This window comes from Mangifera indica, chromosome 3 (genome assembly GCF_011075055.1).
Source record: "Mangifera indica cultivar Alphonso chromosome 3, CATAS_Mindica_2.1, whole genome shotgun sequence".
NCBI lineage: Eukaryota > Viridiplantae > Streptophyta > Magnoliopsida > Sapindales > Anacardiaceae > Mangifera > Mangifera indica.
In genome coordinates, this window is record NC_058139.1 from 12,222,017 (window position 1) to 12,235,114 (window position 13,098).

At 32.8% G+C, this 13,098-nt stretch overlaps 1 protein-coding gene across 5 annotated transcripts; it reads left to right on the top strand.

The window, feature by feature from the left end:
* Positions 1-875: 875 nt before the first annotated feature.
* LOC123211209 lies at positions 876-12,846 on the top strand. Of its 5 annotated transcripts, XR_006501362.1 has the most exons (17): positions 876-1,171; positions 1,783-1,935; positions 2,079-2,195; positions 2,291-2,375; positions 2,814-2,922; positions 3,037-3,104; positions 3,186-3,311; positions 3,385-4,334; positions 4,671-4,874; positions 4,987-5,047; positions 6,249-6,362; positions 9,849-9,962; positions 10,047-10,133; positions 11,241-11,311; positions 11,487-11,559; positions 11,637-11,685; positions 12,573-12,846. XR_006501362.1 is itself a non-coding variant. In XM_044629794.1 (15 exons), exons 1-14 carry the CDS (start codon positions 1,044-1,046, stop codon positions 11,511-11,513), a joined length of 2,322 nt encoding a protein of 773 aa, XP_044485729.1. In that variant the 5' UTR covers positions 876-1,043; the 3' UTR covers positions 11,514-11,559; positions 12,573-12,846. The 5 variants fall into 5 exon arrangements, 2 of the variants coding, with proteins under 2 accessions (XP_044485729.1, XP_044485727.1); XR_006501363.1 differs by lacking the exon at positions 11,637-11,685; XR_006501361.1 differs by lacking the exon at positions 11,241-11,311 and having other exon boundaries at positions 877-1,171.
* The last annotated feature ends 252 nt before the right edge of the window (positions 12,847-13,098 follow it).

The window sequence follows — 13,098 nt, forward strand, 5'->3', positions numbered from 1 at the left end:
TCATTATCAAAAATTAATTACTCATTTTCAATATATTATGTATATATTTCATTAAAAATTAAATAGTTATATTATGATTTATATATATTATAATAATATAAATGTTTAATTTTTAATAAAATATATGTATAATCTATTAAAAATGATTAATTAAATTTTGATAATGGTAATAATATCAACTTGCGTGTATTGAGAAAATAAGAAATCTAGAAAATAAGACTGACAATTTGAGATTTAAGGGGCATAGAATGCTGAAGGCCCGAACCTAAAAATGGAGAATTGTTATTTCAAGTTATTCTCTATTTTAAAATAAAATTCTTTATTGTCGTAAATTTCAAGCGCTGTGGGCCTGTGACCCTATTTCCTGTTCCACTTATAAATATTAAAATGTGTTAATTTAGATAATATTTTATTATCAAAATAGAAAGATTAATTCAAAGATAAATTACTAATAAAGTTATTAGGTATAAATGATTACAATATTTGATAAAAATATATGATATAAATAATTAATATGTTTAATTAATAGTAACAAAAAAACAATAAATTATTTTATTTAAATATTTTTAAATATAATTTTTTAAATATTTTTTATATAATTTTTTATATTAATTAAAAATAAATTTAATTTTACCTTAAAAATTAATAAATAATAATATCAAAATTATTTTAATAATTTTTTAATGTTTAATATAAAAATATTATTTTTTATATTATTTATTATATCAATATTAATAATAAAAAATTATTATAATATTTTATTATTAATAAATTAAATAAAATAATATAAATAATAGAGGATTGGTATGCAAAAGTAATATTTAAAATGTACCATCTAGACGCGGCTAAAACATTTAATAGAATTCCAGAGGGTCGGAACCAAGCAATAAAGCAAAAAGAGCATCTAAAATACGTTTTGCCCTTGCTGGTTTCTTTCTCCTTTAATCGTTTCTTCTTAAATTTTCTATTAGACTTTTCCTTCCCTATTCTCGAGAAAATGGCAGAAACTAGTACCAGCTCAATGGCTCAATGAGTCTTCAAACATGAGGACCTCGATATGGACAGACGATCCAAACGCGCCATCAACTTCAAGCTTGCAATCACCCTTTCCTTCTCAAGCTGCTCCAAACATCTCCAATTCCCGTGTGACGTGCGCTGTTGATCCCGAGCTGTACAAATTTTATTTTATTATCGCAATTCTTGTTTATTTATGTTTTAAAGTTTATGTTTTTAATTTAGACAAATAGATATTAGTTAATGTCGCAAAACTATTTAAAGTTTTGTATGTTAGATACTGAAATTCAATTGAGTGTCTCCTATCCTGTAATTTGTTTGTATTTGCTGCTGTTTGTGAAATTTTTATCATAAATTCGCTTTTTTTCCTTTAATTTTTAGCAGTTTGTTTTGTTTACTTGTTGACATTTTATCTAGGTTTACAAGGAGGTGATTTAATGAGTGCTATTATAATTCTAAACTAATCATATATCTCTTTTTTACAAACTGACCTTTTCTGTGTGATTTCCGCATCGTCTATGATTCTATTTTGATTTGCTAGTTTAGTTTAATTTCTCTCATTCATTATCTTTTTGTCAGGTTAGTGTGTATAGAAAAACTTTTACAGGTTGTATGGTTTTAGTATTAGAATATTCATATCTGGGCTTGTGCTGGGATCAATTTTTAAATGGCGCGTAGGATTTGCTTATTTCTTCTCATTTGTTGTTCTGTGGCCTAAATGGAACTGTAGCTAATTTAGTTTTGTTTTTGTGAATTGGGTTGTGGTAGCAATGTGTTTAAACTATTGTCACAAAGAGAGGTTTGTCCTCAAACAAAGCGTTTGTCTAAAAGACGATGGAAAGAAGCTTCAAAGCAGTGTTCTAGTTCGTTGGCATCAAGATTTGAGAAGAAGCAAGATGCAAGACGAGGTCTTATCTCATGGTAAATCATGGGTTTTGTTGTTTTGCTTTTGTTGCCTTGATGTGTGGTAGAAAATATTTTACTCATTTCTGGATGGTTAAATTTACTGTGTTGTTTTGGTGTTTGACATTATTTTCTAAATTTGTATGCTTTACTGGGTTCAGGGTAGAGTCAGAATCATTGCAGCGCTTATCAGCAAATTATTGTGCATTGTTGCCTCCCCCAAGGTCAACTATTGCAGCGGCATTCAGCCCTGATGGAAAGACTCTGGCTTCTACACAGTAAGTTGTGATTTTATTGTTGGTGCCGACCATAAGGATGATATGCTCCAAGAGATTTGTTTTCTTGAAACTCCATTTTGGTTTTGTTTGTTCAGTGGGGACCATACAGTAAAGATTATTGATTGCCAAACTGGAAGATGCTTAAGAGTGTTGCGTGGTCACCGGAGGACACCCTGGGTGGTAAGTCTCTGTTACTATCACTCTGACATGATTTTATCTTTTCTCAGCTACCTGTATTTGAAATGTTCCAAGAAGAATCTATTCATATGAAAGCTACAATGGATCATATATTTGGTAGTATGCTGTATATTTATTGGCTATAGTGAGCTGCTTTCATTTATATGATTCCTAGTGTGCATGGTAAGTGGATAAATTTTTTTAAGCTGAGAAGGCAACTATGTACATTGGATATCCTTTCAATTTGTTCAAGCGACCAAAATCTTCAATTTCCTGGTGCTTATTTATTAGGTTATGTAATCTTAACATGCTCTATATCTGTAACCAGTCACTGAAACTTTTTTCCTTTTAATTAGATTCAATGCATGGAAACATTCAGTAGTTTGTGAATGTATTGTTTTAAACCCCTTCCCATCTCATGTGCTTGTGCAACTTTTGCAGGTTCGGTTTCATCCAATAAATCCTGCAATACTTGCAAGTGGAAGTTTGGATCATGAAGTCCGGTTGTGGGATGCAAATACTGCAGAGTGTATAGGATCACGTGACTTTTGTAATTATGTTTCAGAATCTCTTTGTGCAGCATTCTATTGATTCTGCGGAGAATATAATTTTTTTGCTGTGAGTATGATTCATGATTTCTTAACTTTTTCCCCGTTCTGTGCAGACCGTCCTATTGCTTCTATAGCTTTTCATGCCCATGGGGAGCATCTTGCTGTAGCGTCTGGTCACAAGGTGATATTTCGTCATTATCAGACTAAACTTTAGATTTTCATCCTGGCTTGCTTTTTGATGGTCTAAGAATCTCTATGCTAGCTATATATATGGCACTATAACAGAAGAGGGGAGACATCTTCACCAAAAGTTGTGCTGAAGACACGCCGTTCACTGCGGGCTGTGCACTTTCACCCTCATGGTGCTCCATTTCTGTTAACGGCTGAGGTGACATTTTTGGTTCACATCTGATGCTTTTTTTCTTTTTCCTTATGGATCCTTATATTCTGCTTATTTGCAGGTAAATGACCTAGACCCATCAGACTCGCCAATGACGCTGGCAACCTGTCCAGGTTATTTGTGCTATCCTCCACCTGCTGTATATATGGCTGATGCTTGTTTTAGTGGTCGTCCTACCTTGGCCGATGAACCACCTCTCATGACTTTACCCTTCTTGCTTTGGCCTTCATTTGCTAGAGACTATGAGAGAATATCTTTGCAACATACTGATGGAGATGTTGGTGCAAGTCGTACACAAGAGAGAGTGGATTCTTCTACTTCAGTGCGCCTTTTGACTTTTTCAACTCCTTCAGGGCAGTATGAACTTGTGTTGTCTCCTATTGAACCTAATAACTCATCTTCCATTCCAGAAGAAGCAGTGACAGATACTTTGGTGAATGAAATGGTTAATGCAGTTCCTGAAACTGCTGTGGATACTGTGGAAATGCAGCCTGAAGGAAGAAGTAATCATATGTTCCCTTTGGGTGATCCAACATATTGGGAGCTTCCTTTATTGCAAAGTTGGTTATTTGGACACAGCCAAGCAGCACAGCACATAACTGGACCACTTAATGGTTCTGCTCATGATAACTTTGCAGCATCTGGTGACATGGAAAATCTACCAACTTCCTCAGTAATATCAAACGATGCTGGTCAAACCAGGGTCAGTGTAAGATCTGGTTCAGGACATCAATCTTCACGTTCCTGCATAACATCTGGAACTGGAACTGGATCTGTATCTGGATCTGGTGAAAGGACTGCTTCTGTTAACATCCCTCATAGTGAAAGTGGTGCACAACCTGTTGTTAGCAGATTTCAATCTGACTTCTCCACATCCCTGGCTTCAGCTGCTGCAGCTGAATTGCCTTGCACTGTGAAGCTAAGAATCTGGCCACATGATATAAAAGATCCGTGTGCTCATCTTGAAGGCGAACGCTGTTGCTTGACTATACCACATGCTGTACTTTGTAGGTATAACCTTATATTATATTAAATTCTTAGCATATTCCAGTTTCTTATAAAAAACTAAACAAAAAATTCTTGGCATTTTGATATTATGATGAACAACTTTAGAAGTTTAAAAACTAAAAAGCCTAAGGTAGAGCGAATGAGTATCAGTTTTTCTTTGAAGATATTATACTAGCAACATTTGAGCATAAGGTCACAAATTATAAAATTAATGTAGAGTTTCTCTATATGAGCATTAATGACCTTTATGGTTGTTTTGTCAATTCTCATTGTAATACTACTATTTATGGCATTTGAGGCCTCTTCTTTCTAATGATAAATATTAAAACATGTTTGCAGCGAAATGGGTGCTCATTTTTCGCCCTGTGGAAGATATTTAGCAGCCTGTGTTGCATGTGTGTTGCCTCATTTAGAAGCTGATCCTGGATTACAAAGTCAAGTACACCATGGTGTCTCAGGGACTGGAACCTCCCCAACTCGACACCCAATTTCAGCTCACCAAGTTTTGTATGAGCTTCGGATATATTCCCTGGAGGAGGCAACGTAAAGCTTAAACATCTTATACATCTCAATTCTTTGGTCCTGTTTTTAGCAGATATTTATTTATATTATTCAATTGTTCTATTCTAACTAGATGTTATGTTTGTCCATTTAGATTTGGTTTGGTGCTTGCATCTCGGGCAATTAGAGCTGCTCATTGTTTAACTTCAATTCAGGTTGGTTACATTGTGGACATCAATGTGTTGTTGCATTATATTACAACTTGCAATCTTTTCAATATAGACTTCGTGGTTCCCTTTGTGGGATTGGGGGATATCTGTTTAATTTATTGTGAGGATCTTTTATGTGTATATGATTCCTGAAATAAGTACTAATTTATAAACTGTATTTGCAAGATTATTTGAAATGTTTTCTTCCTTTGTGAGTTACTTGTGCTTCCTAGGGTTAGAAAGGCAACAGGGGTGGTTTTTCTATTGTTAGTAAAAGTTTTTTGTGCACTGTGTTAATTGGGAAGGTGACTGAGCTTAGGTTGGGGGATGGTCAGTTAACTATTTAATGTGTAAATTGATAATATTATCATATTCCGAGAAGTTTCATGTCCTAATGTTTTGGATAGTTTTACAAATTTCTTAAATATGTAAACAAATAATTCTCTGGATAAAAATTAAAAATCATAATTAATTCAGCATATATCCTTTTTAGTGTAGATGGATGTAATTGCTTAATAAAAGCATAGGAAGTTCAATTTTCAATTTTGAATAAAAAATTATAATGGGTGCAGCTGTATAGTATTCAACAGCTGGGAAAAAAAATAAAAAAGAAAGTTAATCTACTAAATTGTTTACATGCTAAAATTTTGAAGACCTGTTGTATAGGCATTTTTATATTGCTGCTTGTTAGCTTGCATACCTTTGCTTTCAATTGTTGGTAGGGAGGATAAAGAGAGGGAAAGAAAGGGTATGAGGGAAGGAAAACATATGATAGGGGAAGTAAACTTGTTTTCCTACATGTGTTTGATTGAAAGGAAGAAAAGAGATGAGCTGAAAGAAAGCATTGAGAAGCCTTGTGAGCCTTGGATTTCAATGTGTCAGAGCCATCTTTTATTGGTTTGCCAAAGAGCGAGTTATGAGCCTGCAATATTGTTTCTATTTTGTGGTAAAGAAAAATATAATATTCATCATCAATATGGGAAGCTGATAGGGTCAACGGTGAGAATAACTCTCATAACAGTTCTAATCTGTGATTTTTTTAATTAAATAGCCTTAATCTTGTTTGGTTGTACTTTGATTTCTTTAGTGGTACTATGGCAATTGGCTAGCTATGCTTTAGACCTGCAGAGAAACTTGTATGACACCAATAATTTGATTCACTACTTCTTTATATGTTTATTGATCATACATTATTATAATCTTTCAGTTCTCACCCACATCAGAGCACTTATTGCTTGCCTACGGCCGTCGGCATAGTTCACTTCTAAAAAGTGTTGTCATTGATGGAGAGGCAACAATTCCCATTTACACGATTCTAGAGGTATAAATTTATATATTTCTTACTTTTTTGCTTCTGGCCATATACTTTTTGCAACTTGCTTTCTAGAAATTATGATTTTTATATCTTAGGATGATTTTCGAATGTGATTCTATGTGAGAAAGATTTGAATGGTGTAGCTCAACTCTTCACTTAGTTTGTGTCTAAAACGATTTTAGAGCGGTTGAGATGCAATTCAAAGTCCCTAGTTTGAATGTACTTAAAAGATTCACTTTTAAGGACTATTTGATGGTGGGATTTTGATGGAGACCCAATATTATATTAAATAAATAATACTGATAATAAATAAGAGGTGTCAGCTCCTCCTCTAAGGTGTCTCCCTATCAACCAATGACTGCCGAAATACCCAGATAACAAATATTTTTTCTCTTCTATTAAATCCTCACTCCCCTTTATATAATTCATTAAATATTATCCTAATATCTTAATCTTATCATAATATTAAATATTTTATATTAATCATATATTTTATTCTAATATAATATTATCTTAATCAATTAATATTATTATTATTATCCTAATCTAATATTTTCTTTAATTATTATTACTATTATTATTGTTGTTGTTGTTATTATTATTATTATTATAATTAAGTCCTAACATTACCCTTCCCTAAAAAACCACCTTGTCTTCAAGGTGGGGATTATTTTAAGGTTTTTTTTTCATCTTTTCCTACCAAATTTGAAAAAATTTCTCCTATTTTGCCATTCCAATTGTTGGTGGTAGGAAAAGTCAACTTCATATTTGTCATTATCAAAAACACTACTTTGATATCGTTTGTTTTAAGTATGGTCACATATGTTTCAAATCCCAACCTTAAAACCTTTTTCTTGCCGAATTCAATATCATCCACCACAAGAACTCTTAGTTCAGCCTTGATCTTGTTGTCTTTATTGTCAATCATAGAATTTTTTATGACTTCCTTCTCAAATAGCGGCGACGATGATTGAATAGATTTTTTTGTGACTTCCTTCTCAAATAGCAGCGACGATGATTGAACAGATTTTTTAATGACTTCCTCAACTTCCTCTTCCTCAGACAATAATGATGGTGGTTGAACTTCAATCTCATTGTCTTCCTCAACTTCCTTGTCAGAATCTTCCATTTCAACCAAATGAGTTTCTCTTTTTTCTTGTTTCTTATCAAATACAATTACGATGCCAGCTTCATCTAATTTGTCCTCTTCCACCATAAGAACCGTCCATAACTTACATTCACAGTTGTGATTGGGTTTTTCTATTCTTTCACAAGAAAGACAAATTCCATTTGCCAATATTGTTTGGATTTCCATTTTCGTCAATTGTCGGACAAACCTCCATCTTCCATTTTCATTTTGCATCATATCAACTATCCTTATTATCAAAATCCTACTGCTCTGATACTACTTTGATAGAGACTCAATAGATATATTATATTAAATAAATAATACTGACAACAAATAAGAGGTGTCAACTTCTCCTCTAAGGTTGTAGCCTCGCTATCAGCTAATAGCTGCCCAGATACCCAAATAACAAATATTTTTTCTCTTCTATTACAATCTTCCCTTCCCTTTAGATAACTCATCAAATATCATCCTAATAATATCTTTTTAAATATTATCCTAATACCCTAATATTATCATAATGTTAAATATTTTATCTTAATCATATATTTTATCCTAATCTAATATTATCTTTAATTATTATTATTATTATTATAATTAAGTCCTAACAGATTTATGGATTCCTAAGTGAAAGATCTTCTCTCATATTCATTGGTTAATCAAAATTTAGTTAGAAAGAATAGAGAAAATACTATAAAATGGAAGAAAAATGGCCAAACAAGTTTAGACCTCGGTCAATTTTCTTGAAAGAACAATTTCTTAGATAATGTTGAAAAGTTTTGAAGTGTATGTGATATATTCCTCCCAACATGGGGTGACTATAATTTTCTAAATTCTTGGTAGAAGCTCTCTCATTTGCTGTGAATCGACATTTTACACATCACATATTTCCCGCTATGGTACAACTAATATCTTTTTTAATAAGAAATGTTTTAACTATGCTAAAGAAGGGATTGAAATAAGAAAATAGTCTTGTGACTAGGAATATGAAAACAATGAGGATTGAATTGAGTCCAACTTACTTTCATGGAGAACTGTTAGGACCTAGGGTTTTGGGACACATGTCCCAATTCTAGCGGGTAGGCTTATTAAATGAAGGGTAGTTGGGGTGGTAAAAAAGGGGGGAGGAAAAAAATTAAGGTTTTTGGGAAACCTTTGGTTGTGGGCAGCCTTAGGACTGATTTGGGAGATTTCTAGTGCCTTGAATGGCCAGAATTGAAAGGCCTCGACTTCTCGAATTGCTGGTTTATCCTTGTAAATTCCTTTATCAATAAAATCAAGCTTCCTCTACTCATTTTCTTCAATTTCTTGCTGTGTTTAAGTGAGAGTAGCTGGGTTCCTAACAAGGACGAATAAGAGGATGAAACCAGAACAGAAAGAAATTGATGAATTTTTGGTTGATTTCATTTAATATTGAAAGGTGAATTTATACATTATCTACAACAGTTTAGGAAAGCAATTAAAACTAAATCAGCTTCAGGACAAAATAAAACTAGAAAATACGATGAATAAATTGGAATATTAATCCCTAAAGTTTAGGGATCTATTCCTACTTTCCTACACAGGGTGAAAAAACCATCAGTGGACTGGAAATCCAGGAAGAGATCACAAAAAAAAGAAAAGGGAAAACATTATACAAGCATTGACAGAAGTGTGCCAAAGATCATCTTCCCTTCCAGAGCCAAAATAAGCTAACAGTACAAATTAGCCCAAAACACCCTCCCAGGTAAGTTGTATTAAAAAAGAGAAGTCTTTCAATTCCTTTGAAACTGGATGAAAAATAAGCTAACAGTACAAATTAGCCCAAAACACCCTCCCAGTTAAGTTGTATTAAAAAAGAGAAGTCTTTCAATTCCTTTGAAACTGGATAATACAATTTATACTAAATTTGAACTGTTTTGCTTTATTGAGGAACCTAACAATCTCATCTCTGATTCTAATCAATCACTCCTTGAAAAGAATATATTCACTTTTGATGCAGTTACGATATTTTAGAAGAAATAAAAGATTTTATTGTTTAACTTTTCCCAATCATATATCATAGGAAATGTATTATTATGGAGAGAAATGATAATTACTGAAGATGCTTCAGAAGTTTTACTTTTGGGATTGTATTAGAGGTCTCAGGATCGAATGGTGGGTAGGGAAGACTTTCTTATAATTTGTTTGTTTTGTAAAAATAAATGAATAAGTGGTTCTTGTTATTTCAATATTTATATGCATTAGAAGGGATATTGCTCAAGTGCACAGGAAGAATGTCCATGTCTGATTGCATTTCCTTGTAATGATAGAAACAGATTTTCTTTTGGTTTCAATTTTCTATCCATGTATGCTGTCTTGATTAAAATATTGTTGTTGACACCAAGGTCTATAGAATTTCTGATATGAAACTTGTGAGAGTTCTACCAAGTGCTGAGGATGAGGTTAATGTGGCATGCTTTCACCCTTCAGTTGGGGGTGGCCTTGTATATGGAACTAAGGTAAATATTTCATGCTTTGGATTTCGCTTCTGGGATCCTGCAGCTTTGTGTTTAATTTTATCATTGATCTGCTGTTAATTGCAGGAAGGGAAGCTTAGGATTCTACAATGTGATGGTTCTTATGGCATGAATTACACAGTGTCCTCTCTTTTTGATGAGAACACACTTCAGGTAGATAAATGCACAATGTTATCGATAATTTTATTATTCCACTATATTCATCTAATGAAATTATGCTTCTTATTAATTGCTTAGTATTATGTTTTTTGCCAAAATAAGTCTTCTAGTGTTCATTACATGAAGTCTGACTTTGTCTGGCAGTGTGATAATGGATTTACTAGTTTGGTAGTTTACTTCTCTTAGTGATTTATTGTAAATTATACTTGGCTGGTCTTCACATTTATTTGTATGAATCAAATTTGGTTTTAATTATGATATCATGTTAGTAAATTGTTTTAACTTTGATATCTAAGATATCCGTTTTCTAACATTGATGATGTGGATACCTTCCTGGCTCCTTTTCTTCTAAAAAGGGGAGAACAAAAGAGAGATGAAAAAGAATGAAAGTGGTAAATGACCAAAAAACGACATCACTTGGAAGTCTAGGATGTGAAGGACTGGATCAGCTGCCATACCCCTGAAAAATGATAAGATGAAGCAATAACAGTTCTGTGCAATATAATTTTAAAGTGCTTTAGGATCTCATATATATTGAGACTTGCTTCCTTTACACATAAATATAGGAAATACACAGTTGCTTTTGTATTTAGCAGTTACTTTTAAGTTTTATAATACATGTTCTAGGATTATCTGGTGCTGAAGCAATGGCATGAAATAATTGTATCTGTGAATTTTTTATGTTCTATAGACACTTATCTCACCTTTTTGGTTTATTGATTAGGAAGAAATTTGTGTGATTGTGTCTAGTGTCAAGTGATAGGATTGAAATGGGAGATACTGAGATAGTATTTTTCAGAGCCACCTGCTATTTTTAATATGTTTAAATAATCAGTTGGAATCAAAAGATAAATGAGTATCTGGAATTTAAAAAATCAAGCATGAAAATATTCTTAACTATGGAGTCTTGACATCTGACCGATCCTGTTGGGGAAGCGGCTGCAGGGGAAGGATGTAGAGATATTTTCATGGTAAAATTATCTGAGCAATCACAAACTCTTGTGGCAAATACAAAAAAAGTAGTCGTGTATGTGCATAGACATCTTAGATAAAATGGAGAGAGAGGATGTGTTCTGATCTTCTCTTCTCCGCTTTGATTAGGGTCTGTAGTTGAAGTTGTGGAGTATTTTACATACCTGACCCTATGAATGTGCTGAAAACATGGAAAGCAGGTACCTCATAATTGCCTGGTTGTCTACATATTTTTGAGTGCTGGCCTTTTGAGTGAAATCAATCATTTTGAGGTGTCACTGCTTTAATATTTGTATTTTTAATACTCTGGTTTGACAATTTATTTGTTGTTATCATACTTGGTGCTTATGTGTTGGCTTTTTTTCTTTGTTGTAGGTCCCCACATATGCTTTAGAATGCTAATAAAGTGATCAGTTCCCATGTATGAGATCTGTCACTCATGGTTAAGGTTCGTTTCCTTTTATGATGTTTTTGTTGAATTGTTTAACCTTATTCACTTAAATCAGCTTTTGCTTATTTGAACAGATAATGAATATCAGAAAGTGGTGTTTATTATGATTTAAATGTTGGTGAGGTAAATTATTCAACCATTCATTTCCATGAGAAATTATTGCTGTTTGTTACATATCAGCAACAGGCTATTGGGATAAACATAGAATAATGGAACCATATTATTGTAATTTGACACTGTATCTGCTTAGTCAAGGAACTAGTGTTGCGAGATCAATTGGGTTAAAAGGCAAGTGTAACCAAAACTCTGGATAGTGCCTTGGTTCTTGTAGATCTAGGTTATTGTGACTGGTTAAAATTCTTGGGTACAGAATCAAGTTTAAAGAAATGTCAGTCATTGAGGAGAAGGTTTCTAATTGTAACTGATACAAAGTTGGGATAAGAGGAAGACAAGAAAGGATCTTGATAGAAGCATGAGTGGAGACATGGCTGTTCTGTGTAAATGGAGGATATGTTTCTTCAGAGCCCTATAGTGAAAAATGATTTATGTGGCTAATCTAAAGAAGTTGAAGTCAAGCTTTTATAAATATAAAAACCAATAGCACACACTTAAATTCTACAATATGTTTTGCTTGATTCAGTACCTTCCCCAAGAATTTCACAAGCATGCTTCCTAAGAATGTTGCTATTAATCAATCGACCTCAAGTATCTTTGAGCCTATCCAGTTGTCTTGGATGTGTTCATTATATGGAGTTATCATTGTTGGTTCTTTATTTTCCCAAATTATTCCAAAGCAGAGTGTTCGGTCCATGTTGAGTATTTTTTTTTTTTTAATCTTCTCTCTATGTTTACGTTCATGGCTTTACCATATGATTCATTAAGCTATTTAGTGATCTTGGATTCACCATTTAATTTAACATTATTTTACACATGTCTTTTAGTTTCCAAATTTGAGTTCTTTCAAGAATTGTGACAAACTTGATAATCTCTCTCTCCCTTTCTCTTTACAGGTGAGATGAAGGAAGCCATATATATATTTTTAAAGGATAATCATGGAAAGGCTTGATTCAATGTCTTGAAATGCTTAACAAATGTTTGATACAGTAGATGGTCGATTTGTATTTCTAATTTAAAATTTATGTACAGCATGATCTGACACATAAATAGGTCAGTAAAATATGTAATTGCATTTTAAATCTTTTGATCCCTGAAAGACTGCCTGAATTTTGCTTGAGCAGCCTTGATCCCTGAATTCTAATTGAATCAGAATACTTTCTTTTGTAAGTACGTTTCAATTTTTCTGTTTCTAATGTATATAGTTTAACAAGTAAACAACAATAGAATAGTGGATGTAAGAAAATTATGATAATAAAGAATTCGTAAGTTCCAGAGCTTAATATTAAACTGAACTTAAATCAACAACAACAATATCAATCATCAAATCTAAATCAATGAGAAAACAAAGATGCAAGTTGACAGACTATAATCCAAATACTTAGTATTTGGCATTGTTGAAACTTGTAAAATTCTTCCAGA